Source organism: Pelophylax lessonae, assembly GCF_965119305.1.
Source record: "Pelophylax lessonae genome assembly, chromosome: 9".
Lineage (NCBI taxonomy): Eukaryota > Metazoa > Chordata > Amphibia > Anura > Ranidae > Pelophylax > Pelophylax lessonae.
Genome location: NC_138776.1, coordinates 19,799,412 through 19,824,647, shown reverse-complemented (window position 1 = coordinate 19,824,647; position 25,236 = coordinate 19,799,412). Strand labels below are relative to the sequence as shown.

The 25,236-nt window shown below is 44.2% G+C and overlaps 1 protein-coding gene across 6 annotated transcripts in view; it reads left to right on the top strand.

Annotated features, from left to right (window-relative positions):
* CRTAC1 (cartilage acidic protein 1) overlaps positions 1 to 25,236 on the top strand; it is a 1,069,217-nt gene that overhangs the window by 816,333 nt on the left and 227,648 nt on the right. For all 6 annotated transcript variants that reach the window (XM_082267474.1, XM_082267475.1, XM_082267473.1 and 3 more), the window contains exon 7: positions 2,624 to 2,769. In XM_082267474.1, coding sequence (XP_082123600.1) covers positions 2,624 to 2,769 — 146 coding nt within the window. The remainder of the gene's footprint in view (positions 1 to 2,623; positions 2,770 to 25,236) is intronic.

Here is a 25,236-nt window from a genome sequence, read left to right as displayed (position 1 = left end):
TCTGCAATTTTTAGCGGGACTGCGACATTGCGGCTTTTTTGTATTTTTTTCTTTTATTTTCTATTCTATTCTATTATTTTCTATTCTATTCAAATTTATTCTATTGGAAATTTGAATTTCGGTAGAAGGTTATATTCTTTCTATTTTATTCTATTCTATTGTTTTTTTTTAGTCTATTCTTTTGAATTATATTTGAATTGGAATTTATTCTATTTGAAATTTAGACGATGGTTATATTCTTTCTATTCAATTCTATTCTATTATTTTCTTATTCTATTCTATTCCTTTATTCTCTATTTTATTTTATTCTGTTCTTTTATTTATATTCTATTTTATTCTGTTTTACGCCATTCTTTTCTATTCTATTCAATTATTTTATGTTCTATTCTTTTCCTTTATTTTTTCTTCATTTTTTGTTTTTTTATTCTTTTTTTATATTATATTATATTATTTCCTATTCTATTCCTTTATTTTCCACTTTCCATTTTATCTCATCTAAAATTCAAATTCGATTTAAAAACGATTTAATTCGAAAACTATTCGAATCCAATACAAAAACTATTCCAATTTGAATTTCATCCGAAAGTTTCCTTATTTCAGATTTGTATAAATCCATTACTGTTGTAATTCGAATACATCCAAATTTCCGAAAAATTTACGAAAAATTTGTCTGAATTTCAATTTGAAATGAAACGAACCGCACATGTCTACAAATGGTTTTGTTTGGTCCTCTGGCAATAAACTGATGTAAGAGATATATATTTTGCCCTCTGGTAATAGTTTTGGATATTGCACAGTGCGCTCCCAGCACAGAGACCGTGATCTCAACAAAAGCCTCGGGTCTCATACTAAGGAGCGGGGCCCCGGACTCACGGTGCTGGGTCACCTGATCGCTGTGATAGCCTCTGATTGGCTATCACATTGTTCAGTCACTGTGAGCCCGCCCCTGTGTTTACTTCTTCTTCTGAATGTGAGTGGAGAGGAAAATATGTTGTATCTTCCTCTTCTTGCAGCAGATGAGATTGTATTTTTTTTGTATTATATTCTTTTATTTTCTAGTCTATTCTAATCAATTTTTTTTTCTATTCTGCTCAAATTTATTCTTTTCGAAATTCGAATTTCGAAAGAAGGTTATATTCTTTCTATTTTATTCTATTCTATACTTTTATATTAAAAAAAAAAGGAGTTTACCAGCTTAGCGACCGCCCACCACAGATATACTGCGGCAGGCTGGCTCGGCTGCACGAACCAACGTCCCTGTACAACGGTGCACGGGAGCGCCTCTCCCCGCCCGCCCCTATTAGGAAGCGGGGACGCCGATACACGGAACCAGCGGCCACGATTGCTGCCGGGCACCCGCAATCGCTCCCCACTGACAGAGAAGGACGGTCTGCTGTTGTAAACACAGCAGACCGTTGTTCTCTCTGGAATGATCACAGAGCTTCTGTGATCCTTCTATATAGGATCACAGGTCTCTGTATTCATTTCACAAGTCGCTCCCCCATACAGTTAGAAAACACTCCCCTAGGCTCACACTTAACCCTTTGATCACCCCAGGGTTAACCCCTTCCCTGCCAGTGTCATTATTACAGTAACAGTGCATATTTTTAGCACTGATTACTGTAGTAATGTCACTAGTCCCACCTAAAAGTGTAAAAAATGTCAGTTAGGGGTCCGATCTGTCCCCCGCAATGTCGCAGTTCCGCTAAAAATCGCAGATCGCCACTATTACTAGTAAAAAAATAAAAATAAATAAAAATGACATAAATCTTTCCCGTAGTTTCCCAAAAATACGCTTATTGGGATTTTTTTTTTCCCCCAAAAAATATGTAGTAGAATTAAAATTGGTCTAAAATAAGGGAAAAATTAGATTTTTAATTTTTTTTTTTATTTATTGGGAATGTTTTATAGCAGAAAGTAAAAAATATTTTTTTTTTTCCCCCAGAATTGTGAGTTTTTTGTTTAGAGCGCAAAAAATAAAAATCGCACAGGTGACCAAATACCACCAAAAGAAAGCTCAATTTGTGGGGAAAAAAAAGGAAATCAATTTTTATTTGGGTACCGCATCGCACGACTGCGCAATTGTCAGTTAATGTAACGCAGTGCCGTATCGCAAAAAAATGGCCTGGTCATTAAGGGGGTAAATTCCTTCCGGTCTAGAACTGGTAAAACTGGTTGTAAACCTTAGACATGAAATATGAACAAAGCATAACATTGCACGGTCAGCAAGTGGTTACAGTAAAGAACGACAATAACAAGCTCCATAGTGTAAAACCGTTTTTATAGTTTATTAGCAACAAAGAGAGGTACTCACATTAAGCATGATGACGTCAGCACAGGCTCCACCCCGACATGTTTCGTCCCAGAAGACGGTCCCAAGGGGCTGGTTGATGATATGAATACTTTTGAGTCTCTTGCCTGGAGAAATCTTTCAGCCCCAGGTTATTTCTATTTTTTTTTATCAGTTTTCTGTAAACATGTTTCTTACAGCAACTCTGACTCACACCATGAAATTAATTTACTAAAACTGCAGGATTTGTAAAAAAAAAAAAAAAAAAAACCTGCTTTGTCTTGCTATTCTGAAAACTGTGCATGACATTCTCTGAATTGTGTTTCCTCTCAGGAGTGGATGACACCTATCAGCACGGCCGTGGGGTTGCATTGGCAGACTTCAATCGGGATGGAAAGGTGGATATTGTGTATGGAAACTGGAATGGACCTCACAGACTGTTCCTGCAGACCAGCACAAACGGGAAGGTTCGATTTCGGGTAAGAGAGAATTCATGAACTATTGATCCCTTTACCAAAAATAATGTTTATTGACACGCCGAAGATGCAAAATAAACTTACAATTCTAACAGAGGCCTACAAAGGTTTACACTGATCAGCCATAGCATTCTGACCGGGTACATTGAATAACATTTATTATCTCGGTCCAAGGAAGGAGAACTGGCCAACCGGTAAAAGGATCATTGATGGAGGTGGGGGGGGGGGGAGGGAAAGCTCATTGATGGAGGTGGGGGAGGGGGAAAAGACTCATTGATGGAGGTGGGGAGGGAAGGCTCATTGATAGAGGTGGGGGAGGGGGGAAAAGGGTCATTGATAGGGGGTGGGGGAGGGGCTCATTGATGGAGGTGGGGAGGGAAGGCTCATTGATGGAGGTGGGGGGGAGGCTCATTGATGGAGGTGGGGAGGGAAGGCTCATTGATGGAGGTGGGGAGGGAAGGCTCATTGATGGAGGTGGGGGGGAGGCTGATTGATGGAGGTGGGGAGGGAAGGTTTATTGATAGAGGTGGGGGAGGGGGAAAAGGCTCATTGATGGAAGTGGGGAGGGAAGGCTCATTGATGGAGGTGAGGGGGAGGCTCATTGATGGATGGTGGGGAAGGAAGGCTCATTGATAGAGGTTGGGGAGGGGGAAAGGGTAACTGATGGAGGTGGGGAGGGAAGTCTCATCGATGAAGGTGGGGAAAAAAGGCTCATTGATGGAGGTGGGGAGGGAAGGCTAATTGATAGAGGTGGGGGAGGGGGCAAAAGAGAAATTGATGGATGTGGGGGAGGGAAGGCTCATTGATGGAGGTGGGGAGGGAAGGCTCATTGATGGAGGTGGGGAGGAAAGGTTCATTGATGGAGGTGGGGGAGGGAAGTAAACATGTGCAGAACAGAAAAAATGTGTTTGGTTTCGGATAGATTTGTTATGTTACTAATTTTGTTCCATTGTGGAATTTGGGAATTCGTTTACTGTGGTTTCAGAATTCGATTACTTCAGTTTTATTTTTGTTAAACTTATTTTCATTTTTGGTAAAATTTGTTTTGTTTATTCATTTTCTAACAAATTCCAACTTTTCAGTATGATTAGAATTTGAACTGGTCGAAGAATAGCTATTTGTTAGGCAGCAGGACGGTAAGCCAGCCACCTGTGTCCTTAACTAGGGGTGGGCCGAACAACCCCCCTCTAGCGAACATGTGAACTCCATTAAAGTCTATGGGACATGAACATGAAAAATCAAAAACCCTAATTTTAAAGGCTTATATGCAAGTTATTGCCATAAAAAGTGTATGGGGGTCCGGGTACCTCCCTGGGGGACATGAGGCAATGCACATTTTTTTTTTTTTAAAATAATCATTTTTAAAGGAGTAGTGATTTTAATGATGATGTATGATGTATGGAGCCTGCTGCAGCAATACTTACATTTCTAAAGGAAAAAATAAATATAATTTAAAATTGCTCGCTGCTGTAATGTATTGTCGGCTCCCAGGAATACAGATAAAAGAAATCGAAAAAAAAAAAAATGGTGTGGGGTCCCCCCCCAAGTCCATACCAGACCTTTATCCGAGCATGCAACCTGGCAGGTCAGGAAAGGGGGAGGACAAGTGAGCGCCCCCTCCTGAACCATACCAGGCCACATGCCCTCATGCTCTGCCTCCCTCCCATCCCAGAGCACCCTGTCCCCATGTTGATGGGGACAAGGGCCTCTTCCTGATAACCCTGGGCTGTGGTTGTTGGGGTCTGCGGGTGGGGGGCTTTTCGGAATCTAGTATCCCCCTTTAACAAGGGGACTCCCAGATCCCCCCCCCCCCATGTGAATGGATATCAGGTACATCATCCGATGGAATTCCATTGTCAATAATGCCATCCCCTGGCCTAAAAAAAAAAAAAAGCTCCGCTCTCGGTGAATGCATCCTTCAGACTGCCTATTCGCGGTTTGATAGTACTTATAAAAGGAATGGATGGGGCCACGCCGGGTCAGGGTGCGGCGGGTGTCGTTATTGGCGATGGATTTACGTCGGGGGACACTATTTTTTTATTTTTTTTTTAAATAAAGGACTTGTCAAAATCTGTCTTTTGTGTTTATTTTTTTTTTGTACGCTTTTTTTGGTGAATGGGTAGGGGTACGATGTACCATGTACTCCATGTTGGCCTTTTGGACATGATGATGTTTGTTTGTGGGGATTTTTATAACTTTTTATTATAGAGTGTGGGATGGAAATATGATGCTTGGGTGCAATACTTTTGTGCTTGGTACACTATAAACCATTTTATTATATATATTTTTTTCTTAAACTAATAAAACCAAAAAAAAAGAAAACCCCTGCTGACACAGAAGGAATAGCACCTGTGATGCAGACGGGGGGACAGCAATTATGCCCTAAATATTATTAGTGCTGTTGCGCCACAAAAAAAAGAAAACCCCTGCTGACGCAGAAGGAATAGCACCTGCGACGCAGAAGGGGAGACCGCAATTATGCTCTAAATATTATTAGTGAACCCAGGCTATGTTCCGTGAATGACACCTCCAAACAGAACCCAGGCTTAACCACTTTAAGATCGGGTCTATTTCTGACACTTGTTGTTTACAAGCTAAAATCATTTTTTTTTTGCAAGAAAACTAGAGAACATGCTGGGGAGACATAAGAGAACATGCTGGGGAGACATAGGAGAACGTGCTGGGGAGACATAGGAGAACATGCTGGGGAGACATAAGAGAACATGCCGGGGAGACATAAGAGAACATGCCGGGGAGACATAGGAGAACATGCCAGGGGGACATAGGAGAACATGCTGGGGAGACATAGGAGAACATGCTGGGGAGACATAGGAGAACATGCCGGGGAGACATAGGAGAACATGCTGGGGAGACATAGGAGAACATGCCGGGGAGACATAGGAGAACATGCCGGGGAGACATAGGAGAACATGCCGGGGAGACATAGGAGAACATGCCGGGGAGACATAGGAGAACATGCCGGGGAGACATAGGAGAACATGCTGGGGAGACATAGGAGAACATGCTTGGGAGACATAGGAGAACATGCTGGGGAGACATAGGAGAACATGCCGGGGAGACATAGGAGAACATTCTGGGGAGACATAGGAGAACATGCTGGGGAGACATAGGAGAACATGCTTGGGAGACATAGGAGAACATGCCGGGGAAACATAGGAGAACATGCTGGGGAGACATAGGAGAACATGCCGGGGAGACATAGTAGAACATGCTGGGGAGACATAGGAGAACATGCTTGGGAGACATAGGAGAACATGCTGGGGAGACATAGGAGAACATTCTGGGGAGACATAGGAGAACATGCTGGGGAGACATAGGAGAACATGCTTGGGAGACATAGGAGAACATGCCGGGGAAACATAGGAGAACATGGTTGGGAGACTTAGGAGAACATGCTGGGGAGACATAGGAGAACATGTCGGGGAGACATAGGAGAACATGCCGGGGAGTCATAGGAGAACATGCCGGGGAGACATAGGAGAACATGCCGGGGAGACATAGGAGAACATGCCGGGGAGACATAGGAGAACATGCCGGGGAGACATAGGAGAACATGCTGGGGAGACATAGGAGAACATGCTGGGGAGACATAGGAGAACATGCCGGGGAGACATAGGAGAACATGCTGGGGAGACATAGGAGAACATGCCGGGGAGACATAGGAGAACATGCCGGGGAGACATAGGAGAACATGCTGGGGAGACATAGGAGAACATGCTGGGGAGACATAGGAGAACATGCTGGGGAGACATAGGAGAACATGCCGGGGAGACATAGGAGAACATGCTGGGGAGACATAGGAGAACATGCTGGGGAGTTTACTGGCTGCAGAAAAAAAAGTCTGACGTCAAAAACAGCCACTGTAAAAACGTCTCGTGTGCGTGAGGCCTTAAGGGGGATGAATACAAATGCACGCCACACTTTTCAAATATTTATTTGTAAAAAATATGTATAATTTTCCTTCCACTTCACAATTCTGTGCCACTTTGTGTCGGTCTATCACATAAAATCCAAATAAAATACATTTACGTTTTTGGTTGTATCATGACAAAATGTCGAAAATTTCAAGGGCACAAAGACAGAAACTAGAAGCACACGAGACTTTAAAAAGACGCACAACTTGCATTAAAAATACATAAATTTATTACATGAAAAAATGCATATACAAATAGAGCATGAGAAAACCTTAACAATGTCAATGATATTCATCAATGAAAAATAAAATATTTGTACATACAAGATAAAACTATTTCTGACATTCTGATACTCTGTAATTATCAATCTGTGCTGTATCGATCTCAACGCGTTTCGTGAAATCAGTAGCTGGCTTCATCAGGCAAAACACAGATATGTGTCTAAAAGCAGAAAAAGCACACATAAAGCTAAAACCAAAAAAAAAGGGGGGGGGGAAGAAAAGACCACAATATAAATCAACAACTCAAGTTGATGCCATAATTAGTATCTTCTCATATATCACTAAATATTTCTGTACGTCCATACGACTGTTCCAATGGATAACATGACACAATATAAAAATGCGACTTTTCAATTTCAAGGGGTGTGAATACTTTTCAAGGCACTGTACATTACGGGATTGAATTTGGTGTCTATCCTGTATTTATTCCATCCTAAAACAAAGAATGACACCCCCCCATACCCCCCCCCCCCCATTGGGCGTCAATGTTAGGGCGGGGGGGGGGTTATTTCACTCCTAAACAGGAACGTGTTTCTGATTTACATCCACGGAATTATGGCGAAATCCAGAATAATGGTGTCCTAGTTATCGCAGTAAGCCGTCAGAAAGCGGCTCGGCAGTCTGCTAAATTAATAATAATTCCTGGGATTGAGCGATCGTTTGCTTTTTGGTTAAATTCGCCCTCGGAAAAGTTCCTGGGAATGAAGCGGTTGTATAGACGAGTGAAACGCGCCCAATTACAGTTCACTTATTTCAGTAAACAAAGATCACAGAGGATTCTTCGCCTAGAGATGTATCAGAAGAATCCTCGCCGGTCGCCCTCCTCCTCTTATTTCCTGTACTGATTTACAGTGCGGGGTTCTTTCTTATGCAAAACCATTGTGAGATGTGAGAGGGAAGAAGGGAGCTCTTTGGAAAGGAAAACATGTAGAATTAAGATAAAGGAAATGTTCTTTTTTTTGGGGGGGGGGGGGGATTTTGAAAGGGATTTATCACGGTACTTCAGGTTTAATTATTTTTTTGTAGCAGAATTCTTCCTTAACCCCTTTAGCTCCAGAAGATTTTAGCTCCCTTCAGGGCTGCTGATAAGGCAGTAGAACTGCTCCTGTTGTACTGGGCTCAGGCCTCATCATCTCAACAGGGGGGCCCTGACAGCTTTATAGTTAATTCCAGCCAAATAAAGAAATAGGGCTTACTAAAATACAAACCCAAATCCCAAAAAGTTGGGACACTGTACAAATTGTGAGTAAAAAAGGAATGGACTAATTTACAAATCTCATAAACTTATATTTTATTCACAATATAATATAGATAACATATCAAATGTTGAATGTGAGACATTTTGAAATGTCATGCCAAATATTGGCTCCTTTTGGATTTCATGAGAGCTACACATTGCAAAAAAGTTTGGACAGGTAGCAATAAGAGTTAAAAGTACATATAAGGAACAGCTGGAGGACCAATTTGCAACTTATTAGGTCAATTGGCAACATGATTGGGTATAAAAAGAGCCTCTCAGAGTGGCAGTGTCCCTCAGAAGTCAGGATGGGCAGAGGATCACCAATTCCCCCAATGCTGCGGCAAAAAATAGTGGAGCAATATCAGAAAGGAGTTTCTAAGAGAAAAATTGCAAAGAGTTTGAAGTTATCATCATCTACAGTGCATAATATCACCCAAAGATTCAGAGAATCTGGAACAATCTCTGTGTGTAAGGGTCAAGGCCGGAAAACCATACTGGATGGCGGTGATCTTCGGGCCCTTAGACGGCACTGCATCACATACAGGAATGCTACTGTAATGGAAATCACAACATGGGCTCAGGAATACTTCCAGAAAACATTGTCGGTGAACACAATCCACCGTGCCATTCACCGTTGCCGTCTAAAACTCGATAGGCCAAAAAAGAAGCCATATCTAAACATGATCCAGAAGCGCAGGCGTTTTCTCTGGGCCAAGGCTCATTTATAATGGTCTGTGACAAAGTGGAAAACTGTTCTGTGATCAAACAAATCAAAATTTGAAGTTCTTTTTGGAAAACTGGGACGCCATGTCATCCGGACTAAAGAGGACAAGGACAACCCAAGTTGTTATCAGCGCTCAGTTCAGAAGCCTGCATCTCTGATGCTATGGGGTTGCATGAGTGCGTGTGGCATGGGCAGCTTACACATCTGGAAAGGCACCATCAATGCTGAAAGGTATATCCAAGTTCTAGAACAACATATGCTCCCATCCAGACGTCGTCTCTTTCAGGGAAGACTTTGCATTTTCCAACATGACAATGCCAGACCACATACTGCATCAATTACAACATCATGGCTGTGTAGAGGAAGGATCCGGGTGCTGAGATGGCCAGCCTGCAGTCCAGACCTTTCACCCATAGAAAACATTTGGCGCATCATAAAGAGGAAGATGTGACAAAGAAGACCTAAGACAGTTGAGCAACTAGAAGCCTGTATTAGACAAGAATGGGACAACATTCCTATTCCTAAACTTGGGCAACTTGTCTCCTCAGTCCCCAGACATTTGCAGACTGTTATAAAAAGAAGAGGGGAGGCCACACAGTGCTAAACATGGCCTTGTCCCAACTTTTTTGAGATTTGTTGATGCCATGAAATTTAAAATCAACTTATTTTTCCCTTAAAATGATACATTTTGTCAGTTTAAACATTTGATATGTCATCTATGTTTATTCTCAATAAAATATTGAAATTTGTAACTTCCACATCATTGCATTCTGTTTTTATTAACAATTTGTACAGTGTCCCAACTTTTTTGGAATCGGGTTTGTACACCCCAGCTCCTACATGCTTTGGGGGGGGGGGGGGGGGTGTATAAATACATTTTCCTGAGCCCCATCAGGTCAACAGAAGGGCCCAGAAGGCGGGAGCATTGAAAATGCCTTTGTAATCTTTTTCGGCGGCGTAAGTACATGCCTTGCACCAGTGGTAGCTGGTGCTCAATAGGGTGGGGGGGCGGCAGACAAACCACACCAGCTCCAGCCCACACACCGTGACACCCCCCCCCCCCCCGTCACCTGCTCACTCACCCTGGACTGACGTGGAGGGCAGGCACTCTCCGCCCCGAGCCCACCCTTTTTTGAAGCCTGTTAGAGCCTCTGTCTCTAATCACGTGCTTCAAAAAAAATAAAACCCCCATTGGAAATCCATGCGTCCGGCGCCCTGCATGTAGATTAGGGGGCCGGACGCATGGATATATTTGTGGCGCTAATAACGGCATATTGTCTACTTTCTGTTATAAAACATATCCAATAAAAAACAAAGCAAAAAAATAATCACATTTTTTCATAAATTTTGGCCAACAATTTTGGCCAACATGTATTTTGCTACATGTCTTTAGTAAAAATAATCCCAAAAAGTCTATAACTGGAAAAAAAGTCTGAACTGGAAGGATTTGCCCCTTTAATGACCTGCCCATTTTTTGCGATTCGGCACTGTGTTACTTTAACGGACAATTGCGCGGTCGTGCGGCACTGTATCTAAATCAAATTGATGTCTTTTTTTCCCCACAAATAGAGCTTTCTTTTGGTGGTATTTGATCACCTCTATGCGATTTCTATTTTTTGTGCTATAAACAAATATAGAGCGACAATTCTGGAAAAAAAAAAAAAAACAATAATTTTCACATTCTGCTATAAAACATTCCCAAAAAAAATGTAAAAATCAAAATGTTTCATCATTTTAGGCCAATTTGTATTCTGCTACATATTTTTAGTAAAAAAAAATCCCAATAAGCGTATTATGATTGGTTTGCGCAAAATTTATCGCGTCTACTAACTACGGGAAAGATTTGTAATTTTTATTGTTTTATTTATTTTTTTTGCTAGTATTGGCGGCGATCTTTTTGCGTGACTGCGACATTGCGGCGGACAGATCGGACCACTAATTGACATTTTTGACACTTTTGGGGGGACTACAGTAATCAGTGCTAAAAATATGCAACTGTTACTGTAATAATGACACTGGCAGGGAAGGGGTTAACCCAGGGGCGATCAAAGGGTTAAATGTACACCTAGGGGCATGTTTCTAACTGTATGGGGGCGGGGCTTGTGAAACGATCGCAGACACCTGTGATCCTATATAGAAGGATCACATGCGCTCTGTGATCATTTCAGAGAGAAGAACGGTCAGCTGTGTTTACAACAGCCGACCGTCCTCCTCTCTCAGCGGGGAGCGATCGCGGTTGTCAGACGGCAATCGGAAACCGCCTGCCCCATGCATCAGAGTCCCTGCTGCCAAATGAGGGCGGAGCCCCGTGAACAGAATTCCCTGCTGTCAGCCGGCGGCGCGTGCTTGCCCCCCCCCCCCTAGCTGCAGGTGCGCGACCGACGTATACCTACGGCGGTTTGCGCGGGAGGGCCAGCCTGCGGGCGGTCCTTAAGTGATTAATTGGTTTGCATGAAAGTTGTAGCATCTACAAACTATGGTATATATAGTGGAATTTTTATTTATATCTCTTATAATTCAGTTATACTAATGGTGGCGATCAGCAGGACTTCTAATATTGTGGCGGACAATCTGACACTTTTGATACTTTGTGGGAACCAGAGACACTGATACAGTGATCAGTGTTATAAATCACTGTACTAATGGCACTGGCTGGGGAGGGGTAAACTTTTAGGGCGATTAACCACTTAAGCCCCGGAGGATTTTCCTGCTCAAAGACCAGGGTCTATTTTGTGATTCGGCACTGCGTGATTTTAACGAACAATTGCGCGGTCGTGCGACGCTGTACCCAAATGAAATTGATGTCCTTTTTTTCCCACAAACAGGGCTTTCTTTTGGTGGTATTTGATCACCTCTGTGATTTTTATTTTTTGCGCTATAAACAAAAAAAAATAGCGTAAATTTTGAAAAAGTAACAATATTTTTCACATTTTTTATGTGAAATTCCACCCAAAAAAATTTAAAAATCAAAATGTTTTAACATTTTAGGCCAATATGTTTTCTGCTACATATTTTTGGTAAAAAAAAAAATCACAATAAGCTTATTTTGATTGGTTTGCGCAAAAGCTATTGCGTTTACTAACTAAGGTAAAGATTTATGTCATTTTTATTGTTTTGTTTTTTAACGAGTAATGGCGGCGATCTGCGATTTTTTTTTGCAGGACTGCGACAGATCAGACCCCTAACTGACATTTTTGACACTTTTGGGGGGACCAGTGACATTACTACAGTAATCAGTACTATAAATATGCACTGTTACTGTAAAAATTACTCTGTCAGGGAAGGGGTTAACTTTATTGGTGATCAGTGGGTTAAATGTATCCATGTATCCCTAGGGGTGTGATTCTAACTGTGGGGGGGGGGCGTGGCTTGTGATGTAACCACAGAGACATATGATTCTACATAGCAGGATCGTATGATCTCTGCAGTTACACCAGGGAGAATGACAGGCGGCTTTGTTTACATCAGCCGCCTGCCTTTTTCCCTCTCCAGCGGGAGATTGCGAGTGGCCGGCGGACATCGGAGCCGCTGGTCACACGCGCGGGGATGGCCGTGAACGAACGGGGGTGGGAGCGCGCCTCCGGCGGCGCGCGCACGCCCCCTACAGGCTCCTGGGGCGAGCGACGTAGTACTACATCGGTTTGCCCAGGAGAGGCTGACTGGCGCAGTAAATATACTGTGGGTGGTCGGCAAGTGGTTAAAGCGTTAAATGTGTGCCTAACCAGTGTTTTTGTGTACTGTGTGTGGTGCTTTTACTTAGGGAGATAATCAATTTTATTCCTTGCTTTGCAGGGAAATAAAATCCATCACTTCCCCCCGTCAGATGTGAGCTCTGCCTTGTTTACATAGGCAGAGTTGCATCCTGTGTGTCTTCCCAGGGATTAGCGGATGCCGACGGACATCCATTGGCCCGGGCACCCACTGATTGGCTTCTGTTGTGAAAAATCACAGCAAAAGCGCACCGGCAGTGAGTGCGCTCGCCCCCTACCCGGAAGTGCAGAATCAAGTATAAATGTATGGACACCCTGTAGTAGTATATATATATATATATATATATATATATATATATATATATATTTTTTTTTTTTTTATACTAGTAATGGCGGTGATCAGCCACTTATAAAGGGAGTGTGATATTGCAGCGGAAATCTGACACTAACTTACTCTGGGGGGGGGGGCTGACTAATTGCAACTGACATCACCAGTGACACTAATACAGTGAGTTAATAAATAAGAATGAAGTTGAGATGAAAAAAAATATACAGGTTGGGCTCTGGAATCAGAGAAACAGAGGGAGAGAAACAAAGTTACAGGGATAACAAACTCAGGAGCAGAGCTAACATTAGAGCCAGGGCTGGGAGGGGGATTAGTGAGACACAACTGTCTTTTTCTCAGTAGATAAAAGCTTTCAGCTGCTGGAGGAAGAGTTCTGTAAATGTTGTTCATCACTAATCCCCCTCCCTGTGTGGGCCCCCCCTATGTGCTCAGGCCCCCTACAAAAAGACCGCCCCCCCCCACCCCATCAGTGGCCCTGCTAACATTATACACTGTCACTGTACTAATGACATTGTCTGGGAAGAAGTTAACATCAAGGTTAAATGTGTGCCTACACTACTGAATGTAACAGAAAATTGTACAAGGAAATTGAACATGTATGGCCAGCCTAATATGTGCAACCTTTACTATGCAACGTGTCATTTTTTTACTCCCTGCTATGCAGGGAGAAAAAACACAGCACATTGCTGCTGTCTGTAGACAAGGCCAGTGGTGGCTGGTGCTCCATGGACCCTGGGGGGCGGCAGATGGACCACTCCATACCCCCGTCCCCCGGACCACACCAGCTCCAGCCCGCACACCATACCACCCCCCGTCACCAGCTCACTCACCCTGGAGTGACGTGGAGGGCAGGCAGCTTCAGCAGCTTCCCCCGGCAGCGGCGGCTTCCCCTGCGTCTCCTCCCTCCTCCTCCTCCTTGGCCAATAGCTCGGCTTCTCCTTTCGGCCAATCAGGAAACGGGTCTCAGGACCTGCTTCCTGATTGGCTGGGAGGAGAATCAGTGTGATAATAGGGAATATTCATTCCCTATTGTCACACAACTCGGTGGGCTCAGGACGCAGTGCTCTGCACCCCGAGCCCACCTTTTTTTGAAGCCAATTAGAGCCTCTGGCTCTAATCATGTGCTTAAAAAAAAACCCATTGCAATCCATGCATCCGGCGCCCTGCATCTAGATTAGGGGGCCAGATGCATGGATATGGGGGGCGGTGCCCATGCTCCCCCAATGGACGGGGTCAGCAATCGGTTAAAGGGAACGTTCCCAGGTGGAAGTCTGCAAGCAACATGGCGGAACGGGAAGCCGTGTAACTGGAGCTGCATGGAGGCTCGGACATGGAGAGGTATTGTGTGTGGAGTGGTGGTCTTCCGTAAGCATGTGAAGGAGAGAAACTCTGCAATGCCCACCGGGAAAAAAAAAGGCAGAAGAGGAGTAAGTGATGTTGTTATAAAAGTAAAAAAAAAAAAAATTTGGTAAGGCTGCGAATCCCCAAGGTTTTTTTAAGGATTGTGTAACGCTCCTGTTCCATGGCAACTACTGGTCTCATTCCAGCATCCCAGTTTTGGCTGAGCTGCCTTTTCCATGTCTGACTGTCCACCTCAAAGATGATTGGTGTAGACACAGCCTCTGGGTAGAGACAGTGCTGTATTTTGGCCTAGGCCAACAAGGCCCAGGCCTAGGGCGGCACTTTGCAGGGGGGCAGCAAAAAAGCCACCCCCCACCTGAGACTCTATTGGCCACTGGTTGCTCGAGCCGCCTTTCTCACCCCACACTCTCTCACCCCCCCTTCTCTCTCTCACTCACCCCCTCTCACCCACCCCCTCCTCTCTTTCTCCCCCCTCTCTTTCTCTCTCTCTCTCATCCCTCCTCTCTCTCTCCCTCACTCTCACCTCTCTCTTTCTCTGTCATCCCCCCTCTCTCTCTCTCATTCCTCTCTCTCTCATCCCCCTCTTTCGTCCCCCCTCTCTCTTGCTCTCTCATCCCCCCTCTCTCTCTCTCTTATCCCCCCTCTCTCTCATCCCCACACTCTCTCCCCCCCCCTCTCTCTCTCATCTCCCCACTCTCTCACACCCTCCTCACTCTCTCTCTCTCTCTCATCCCCCCTCTCTCCTTTATCCCCCCTCTCTCTCACCCCCTCTCTCTTTCACCCCCCCCTCTCTCTCCCTCCCTCACACCCTCTATTACTCTCCCTCACCCACCCCCCTCTCTCTCTCCCACCCCCTCTCACTCCCCTCTCATGAGATCTCAGGGGTTCATGCTGGGACTTGTAGTCCTTCAATTTTGGAGGGAGTCACATCCGTTAAAAATGGAGTGGAGCAAATTTACATAGGAGGCGCGTGCAATTTTAGTCTTGCCTATGGCAGCACAAAACCAAAATACACCACTGGATGGAGACCAAACCAGTTTTAGGCCTGCCAAGCCCTTAGTATCATGCTTGTGATTGTTTTTGCAACCCGTGCTTCAAGCTCCCTGTTTGCTTGCCTTGTTCTCGGCTGAAAATGGCTGGAAGAACCCTCAAAGTCTGGTGACCTCTAGCCTTCAGGTTAATCTGAGGACACAGGAAACAGCAGAATATTTGGCACCTGGTTGGCTCAATGTAACATGCAACAAGGGGTGTACTTGAGTAACCAAATACGATCTTATCAGCCAGTCTAAATGTGTCTCCACTGGCCCCATGTGAATACCTGCGAATCCCACTTGCCTTCAATAATAATCAATTTCTGACCGCTTGCTTTAGAGTGACTCTATCTACTCAAGCTATGGACTGCCCTTGGAGGTTTCTCTGTCAGCTGCTTTAGCCCTGATGTTGCTCCAATGTTTTGGGTTTGCCTGGGTTCCTCCAATTGGACTGAATGCTCTGAGTACCTGATTGTATGTATGATCTCCTGAAGAAGCCATTTATTAGCGAAACACGTAGACATCAATGCCAGCGCCTCGATTTTTCATGTGATCTGGTCCAGTACATTTATGGAAATGTATTATTCTCATGTACAGTATATGTACATATGCTATATATATTTGGGCAAGGTGCTTTATAGGACAAGCATACTCTTATGAAAGGGGAATATAGTTTACACGTACAATAAGTGTTTGATGCTTTTATATCAATTTTACTAGAATTGCATTGTGAATAAACCTTTGTATTTTTATATACTGTTTATTAGGGATCGACCGATTATCGGCAAAGCCGATATACTTTGTATATCGAGGGTCGATCTGCACTTTCCCCGATATATCGGAATCGGCCCCTGAGGTTACCGATATTGCTGATATTTCTGGAAAGTGCTGTATTGGAGTGATGCCTGCAGCTAGAGGCGTCACCCCGGTACCGGCGTCCATAGCCGACGGTCGGCTGTCTTGTAATGACAACCGATGCAGCTGAGAAGCCGCTTGGCTGTCATTACAAGGAGCGGGAGGGGATGCCCCTCCCGCCGCCTTCTGTGGCTCGCCTGGGTCTCCCGTCTCAATGGGAGACCCGGGCATCCAGCCTGCACGGCCGCTGAAGACCCGATCAAAGCCGTATTCGGCTCTGATCGGGTCTCCATGCAAAAACCTGGAAGTGATGTCCTGACATCACTTCCGGGTACTCAGCGCCAGATTAAAAAAAATTAACGCATTCAAAACAGCCAAACTTGGAGTTTTGAACGCTTTTAAGTGCAGAGGAGGGGTTTGGGTTCTTTTAGACCCCCAGATTCCTCCACAAGAGTACCTGTCAAGTGATAAAAATAAAAAAAATAACGATTTTTTAATTACGAAAATATCGGACGATACCGATATGCAATGGGCAACATATCGGTATCGGCAACGAAAAAACAATATCGGTCGATCACTACTATATAGATATATATTCCTTGAGTATTCCTTTATTTGGGGTTATGTGTGAATGGGTGCAGGAACTCCCCCCTTCTAAGTCACTTCATATCTCTGCCCCCTACCCACCTCTGAGCCCTGATCCTTGGTTACACCCCCTACCCAGCTCCCAGTATGGCCCCTTTTAGAGAATATAGAGAGAGCCAAGTATAATTTTGTTGTCTTAAGTTTTTGTATGGAATTTGGTAATGATAACAAGAAAAGCAATAAAATAGATCCCCAGCAGCCAACAGCAATAGAACCCCCCCCCCCAACAATAGACCCCCAGCAGCAACAACAGATCTCCCAGCAGCCATCAACAGTAGACTCCTCCCTAAACACTGGGTCCCTTCCAGCAACAATTGACCCCCCCAGCAACAAAAGATCCACCACCAGTGACAATGGATTGTCACACAAAAATAGATCCCCTCCAGCAACAATAGATCCCCCATGTAACAGATCCCCAATACTTAGACCAAGTATTTCTGTCTTAGGTCTCCAGACTCTCACGTGATGCAGTGACCTGGCCCCTCAATCCCCCCCCCCCCAAACATCAGCCGAAGCTCGATGAAGGGTAAAACAAATGACTCTTTATTCATCAACTCACTTCCAATATATACAGTTTTAGGAGCTTGATTACATCATGCAAATGTATTGTATACAGAACGTAATTAACATACCTTGGCCTTCTGGAAAGAGACAATAAGTGAATGAGACTGCAACATTATCAGAATTAATTCAAAAAACAACAAGGCCAAAACATAGCCGAATACACATTCCTAGAAGTGTGAACACACACCACCTCTAAACAGATGAAAGCAGAAGACATAGGCTCTCAGACTGCCCGTCTCCATTTTCAACACACCTTATTATAACTGTCAATACACATCCCCACAGTAGACGTCATTAGCATCTCTTTAGTCGCTCAATGTGTGGAGAAGTCCTCTGCTGTAATATGCAGCTTAGGCCCAAAGTCTGTGTCGCTTGAGGGGACAGGGACTTGAATTCAAAGTAACAGTACTCCAAGGGTCCCCCAGCATACACCCCCACACAGAGCCGCGCTCCCCTACAAGCCAGGGCCCGTAGTCCGTGGGCAGGAGGCTGGCCTCCACACTCCTCCAGTAACCCGTGACGAACGTCCCATCAAATGGGCGTTCGTCACACCCCAGCAGCCGGCATCAGTAGACCCTCCTTCATACCCCAGCATCCCTTGCCATTACATACATACATTCAGTGCTGGAGGTGCCGGAACGGGGGGTTCCCCCTGGAAAAAAATACCCTGTGTGTGGCAACCTATACAGTTAGTTTTTCCTCCTTTTTTTTTTTCGTTCCTACAGCCCACAGCGTATTGTACGCCTTTTCCTGAGAAAGGTTTTTCTTTTTCTAACCTGAAGACCCTAAGAACCCTCCAACATAGATAAATACGGTGGGGGGACTTCTTTCTACATTTATATATATGTGTATAAAACACAGAATTGTTGACATTGTTGCAGATTTATTAAAAAAGAAAAACTGAAATATCACATGGTCCTAAGTATTCAGACCCTTTGCTCAGTATTTAGTAGAAGCCCCCTTTTGATCTAATACAGCCAGGAGTCTTTTTGGGAAAGATGCAACAAGTCTTTCACACCTGGATTTGGGGATCCTCTGCCATTCCTCCTTGCAGATCCTCTCCAGTTCTGTCAGGTTGGATGGTAAACGTTGGTGGACAGCCATTTTTAGGTCTCTCCAGAGATGCTCAATTGGGTTTAAGTCAGGGCTCTGGCTGGGCCATTCAAGAACAGTCACGGAGTTGTTGTGAAGCCACTCCTTCGTTATTTTAGCTGTGTGCTTAGGGTCATTGTCTTGTTGGAAGGTAAACCTTCGGCCCAGTCTGAGGTCCAGAGCACTCTGGAGAAGGTTTTTGTCCAGGATATCCCTGTACTTGGCCGCATTCATCTTTCCCTCAATTGCAACCAGTCGTCCTGTCCCTGCAGCTGAAAAACACCCCCACAGCATGATGCTGCCACCACCATGCTTCACTGTTGGGACTGTATTGGACAGGTGATGAGCAGTGCCTGGTTTTCTCCACACATACCGCTTAGAATTAAGGCCAAAAACTTCTATTTTGGTCTCATCAGACCAGAGAATTTTATTTCTCACCATCTTGGAGTCCTTCAGGTGGTTTTTAGCAAACTCTATGCGGGCTTTCATGTGTCTTACACTGAGGAGAGGCTTCCGTCGGGCCACTCTGCCATAAAGCCCCGACCGGTGGAGGGCTGCAGTGATGGTTGACTTTCTACAACTTTCTCCCATCTCCTGACTGCATCTCTGGAGCTCAGCCACAGTGATCTTTGGGTTCTTCTTTACCTCTCTCACCAAGGCTCTTCTCCCCCGATAGCTCAGTTTGGCCGGACGGCCAGCTCTAGGAAGGGTTCTGGTCGTCCCAAACGTCTTCCATTTGAGGATTATGGAGGCCACTGTGCTCTTAGGAACCTTAAGTGCAGCAGAAATCTTTTTGTAACCTTGCCCAGATCTGTGCCTTGCCACAATTCTGTCTCTGAGCTCTTCAGGCAGTTCCTTTGACCTCATGATTCTCATTTGCTCTGACATGCATTGTGATCTGGAAGGTCTTATATAGACAGGTGTGTGGCTTTCCTAATCAAGTCCAATCAGTATAATCAAACACAGCTGGACTCAAATGAAGGTGTAGAACCATCTCAAGGATGATCAGAAGAAATGGAAAGTACCTGAGTTAAATATATGAGTGTCACAGCAAAGGGTCTGAATACTTAGGACCATGTGATATTTCAGTTTTTCTTTTTTAATAAATCTGCAACAATGTCAACAATTCTGTGTTTTTCTGTCAGTATGGGGTGCTATGTGTACATTCATGAGGAAGAAGAATGAACTTAAATGATTTTAGCAAATGGCTGCAATATAACAAAGAGTGAAAAATTTAAGGGGGTCTGAATACTTTCCGTACCCACTGTATATGTATGTGTATATATATATATGTGTGTGTATATATATATATATATATATATATATATATATATATATATATATATATATATGTGTGTGTGTGTGTGTGTGTATATATATATATATATATATATATATATATATATAATGTATGTATGTATGTATGTGTATATATGTGTGTATATATATATATATATATATGTGTGTGTGTGTGTATATATATATATATATATATATATATATATATATAAAACCTCATCCTGCAGACTTCATACTATATCTCCTGAAGGTGCAAATTTGGACCCACTTCTGAGCACAGTGAGGGAAGATTGAAATTGGTATAATTTACAGGTTTACAGTCGCAAAAAAATAAGAAAAAATTATCCGTACTTAAAATCCACTCCAGAAAGCGAAGCAATTTGTAAGTATATACCGAAAATATATATTCTTTCCGCTGACTGCGAAGCCCGTCCTGACCGAGGAACACAACAAAGACTCTAATTTCCAGGAATCGGTAATCACTCCCAATTCTTCCGCAGAGCTTTCTGAGGCCAGGATTGGTTATTATTACTCACATCGAATGGTCTTAAAGTGTTAACAAATAATTCTCGCAGAAAAAGGGATGTGTTGGGTGCACAACTGTAAAAAATGACTTGTAATTTACAGCTGAGGATAATATGTGTATAGAAGAGAAACCACGGGGGAAGAAAACCCTTGATAACACATACGGGGCTTTAAAGCGTAACTCCACTTTTGTTGAGGAAAATCCCTCCCCCTCAGGGTGATCTCTGTACATTACAGGGATTGTAACAAACTTTGTTGCAGATTTCTACCTTTTGTTATTCTGAAGAAATCATTGTTTGTTCCTCTGTGCTGAGTGGGTCTAATGGGAGTGGTTTCATAATTATCTATCAGCTGTGGCAGCTGCAGAGCGCTAATGAGTAAAGCTGCTGGGTCTGCATCCCTTTAGACGTGTTCCCAGGGCTGCTGTTAGAAATCATGCGGCTGCCGTACACCCTACCTTGCAGCCCCCCCCGAATATATCAAGACAATATTTTGATGAAAAATACACTAAAATCATTATTAGCGGACACAAACCTAACAGAGAACCTGTGTGAATTAGCCATTTTTAATTGTTTTTTACATTTAAAAAAAATTGTTATAATTTTTTTTAAATGTTTACAAATATTTTATTTTGCAATTTTTTTTTAAATGATTTATTACAACATTTAATTATTATTATTATTATTATTATTATTTTTTAGAATTTTGTATTTTTTTACAGGATTATTAAGATTATTCAATTTTTTTTTAAATGTACATCGGAGCCGCCTGACACCCGCACTGGCTTCCCTGCTGACAATCGGGGGCGGGAGCGCGCCGCCGCCAGCGCTCGCCCCCTAGCCTTCTGAGAGCGAGCGACATAGTGCTACGTCGCTTTGCCCAGGAGCGGCTGCCTGCCGCAGTAAATCTGCGGCGGGCAGTCGTCAAGTGGTTAAATGGAAGGTAGAGGGACGCAAGGTCTCTAACATCCACCAGCTCCGTGATGTCGTCAGAGGAGTGGAAGAGGACTCCAGTGGCAACCTGTGAAGCTCTGATGAACTCCATGGCCAAGATTGCCTTTCCATGGTCCTGGCCCTTGAGCGTCATTGGTTGTTATGGTGCTGGATGCTCACAGTTCCCTGGGGGAACCCAAAGGCACCTCAAGGCGTCATGGCACTCTGGTTGAGAAATACTGCTTTAGAGAAGTCTCCTCTTACTTCCTGTTGTGCCTCGAGAAAGGAAGTTAAAGAATATCTCCCCAATGGGGCACAAACGGCAAAAACACCCCAAAACTTGTATGGGTTTCTAACCCTTTCCTACTCTTTCCAAATTGGATTTTATTAGACTTTCAAAAAGTTTATATTCGAGTGTTCCTGTTCTTCTGTAAGAACAAATGATGACATGCGTCCTAGGAAGGGGTAGACAACCTTGGCATTCCAGCTGTGGTTAAACTACAAATCCCATCATGCCTCAGCCTCTGATAGTCATGTCTGTGGCTGTCAGAGTCATACTCATGGGACTTGTAGTTTAACCATAGCTGGAGTGCCAAGATTGCCTATCCATGGTCCTGGCCCTTGAGCGTCATTGGTTGTTATGGTGCTGGATGCTCACAGTTCCCTGGGGGAACCCAAAGGCACCTCAAGGTGTCATGGCACTCTGGTTGAGAAATACTGCTTTAGAGAGGTCTCCTCTCACTTCCTGTTGTGCCTCGAGAAAGGAAGTGAAAGAATATCTCCCCAATGGGGCACAGGCAGCAAAAACACCCCAAAACTTGTATGGGTTTCTAACCCTTTCCTACTCTTTCCAAATTGGCTTTTATTAGACTTTCAGAAAGTTTATATTCGAGTGTTCCTGTTCTTCTCTAACCAGAAGTTTGGCATTAACTGGAATCGAGCTGAAAGAGAACAGATTTCACCAAGCGCCTTTCCCGCTGCCCATGCCTTGTGTTACTCGTCTCCCCCCGAGGTCCTTCCCTCCAATGTTCTGCTCCTCTTCGTTCCATCACGATGTTATCACTGCTTGTACACAGCTCAGAGACATTGGCCTGCTAGTTTGATGAGCTCCCATATGTTATGTTGGATTTCATTTATTTTTCCATGCATGTGATCGGGTTTCTATGGAGACCACCGATTAAAGCAGTGGGGATGTCCTCAGAAACCTCTCACTAAATTCAGACAGGAGGAACTTTTCCTGAACTTTAGAAACTCTGACTCAGATTTATGGAAGTACGTCAGTGGGCGAGGGTGGTGCCCAGCCATACGTGTAAACATCGGTACAAACGTTTATACGAACGTAGGTTCCAGTCCTGCGGTACTTCATTATTCACTGTTGATCTCAGAAGCTATAAAAGACTTAAAGGGTAATTCCACTTTTATGCAGAAAATATAGCAAAATAAAAAAAACAAAATCTTGCTTATACAATTGCTACACAAGCCATGCTATTAAAAATTATCTTTCTTTTTCAATCTGCAATCGCTGTCATTATTCTGTAAAATGCAATATGGCCACCTGGTGGTGTTCTTTCCACCCCCCCCCCCCCCATAAAATGTCCTTTCCTTGTTTGATTGGCTCACTGATTTCCTGGAAGTCTGCACTAAGATATACGTCAGATTTTTGGCATCACCTACAATAGAAATTTCAGTTTCAGTAAGATACTCCTGAGTGTTTAAAGAGGAATTGCACCCCCCCCCTCTATTATTCTATTATTTAAGAAGAACCAAGTCCATTTAAAGGGTAAAGATAAAATTCAAGTACTTCTAAAGGGATGCAGACACTGCAAATTTTCTCATTAGAATACTGCGGGTGCCCTCCTTTTTGGAATCAGTCTGCAAAGGACATGGGGAAATGCCCTTTAGAAATGTAATTTCCTGCTTTTGTGATTGTCTTACTGATTTTCCTAGAAGTCTGCACTAAAATACAAGTCAGATTTTAGGTATCCTCTGCAATCAGAATTTCAGTTTTGGTGAGATACTCCACAACGCTTAACCACTTGCCGACCGCCCGCCTCATATATACTGTGGCAGGCTGGCTCAGGGGGAAAATGAAGCACCTGTACGGCGATCCGTGGGAGCGCTCCTGGGGGCGAGCGCGCGCCGCCGCCGGCACGCACCCACCCCCACTAGGTAGGGGGGATTCTGATCCACGAGTCTGGCAGCACCGATTGCCGCCGGGCACCCGCGATCACTCCCCACTGAGAGACACTGGTCAGTTGTTGTAAACACAGCAGAAGCTTAATCTAAAAAAAAAAAAAAAAGGAAGATAAAAAAAAAAATATATATTTTTATATATTTTGTGCAGTGAAGGGGGGAGGTGGGGCCAAGTCCATTTGAAGAGGATCTTCAGTCATAAATCAAAAGTGCCCCCTGTCCACCCCTCCTCTGCTACCTTAGTATCGGCTTTTTTTCTTACCCTTTTTTTAGAAAAAGGGTTTGGTCCTGCCTCTAATACTGTGTGCTGTTCCCGCTGTGTCTACTTGGATAAGTACGTCACATTTACTGCTTCATTCGTAGAGGGGGGGGCCTAGCGGTGCATCATCAGGAGGCCCATCTGTTGAACCCAGAAGAGCCTGTGGGCCTTTAGATAACACAAGAAACAACATGGCGGCACAGAACCGAGCAGTGGCACAACACTGGATCCCCTGGATTGATGAGTATCTGAAACGTGCAGATACCACCCCCCCCCCCCCCCAGTAAGTGAGGGTAAAAGAAAAAAAAAAAGAGAGGGGTGTCAGGAATGTGTAAATTCTCCTGTTCTTTGACAACTGCTGGTCTCGTTCCAGTATCCAGGTTTTGGCTATGATGCATCCCTGTCTTTTCACCTGCACGCTGATTTATGTGGCCAGTCTCTGGGTGAGGACCAAGCCTGATTTAAGCCAGCCAAGCCTGCAGTCTCATGCTTGTGATATTCCATTTTTTACACGGATTCAAGCTCTCTGTTTGTCTGCTTGCTCTGTTAGATTGGATTCTCTTGTTGATGACCTCGGATCAGATACTGACTACCAGTCAGTATCTGGTTTGACCACCATTTGCCTCACACAATGCAACACATCTCCTTGGCATAGAGTTGATCAGGTTGGTGATTCTGACCTGTGGAATGTTGGTCTACTCCTCTTCAATGGCTGTGCAAAGTTGCTGGATATTGGCAGGACCTGGAACACGCTGTCGTATACGTCGATCCAAAGCATCCCAAACATGCTCAATGGGTGACATGTCCGGTGAGTATGCTGGCCATACAAGAACTGGGATGTTTTCAGCTTCCAGGAATTGTGTACAGATCCTTGCACCATGGGGCCGTGCATTATCATGCTGCAACATGAGGTGATGATTGTGGATGAATGGCACAACAATGGGCCTCAGGATCTCCTCACGGTATATCTGTGCATTCACAATGCCATCAATAAAATGCACCTGTGTCCGTTGTCCATAACATACACCTGCCCATACCATAACCCCACCGCCAATATGGGCCACTCCATCCACAACGTACGCCTGCCCATACCATAACCCCACCGCCACCATGGGCCACTCCATCCACAACGATGACATCAGCAAACCGCTCACCCACACAACGCCATACACGCTGTCTGCCATTTGCCCTGTACAGTGAAAACCAGGATTCATCCATGAAAAGAACACCTCTCCAAAGTGCCAGATGCCATCGAATGTGAGCATTTGCCCACCCAAGTTGGTTACGATGACAAACTGCAGCCAGGTGGAGACCCCGATGAGGACGATGAGTATGCAGATGAGCTTCCCTGAGACGGTTTCTGACAGTTTGTGCAGAAATTCTTTGTTTATGCAAACCGATTGTTGCAGCAGCTGTCCAGGTGTCTGGTCTCAGACCATCTTGGAGGTGAAGATGCTGGATGTGGAGGTCCTGGACT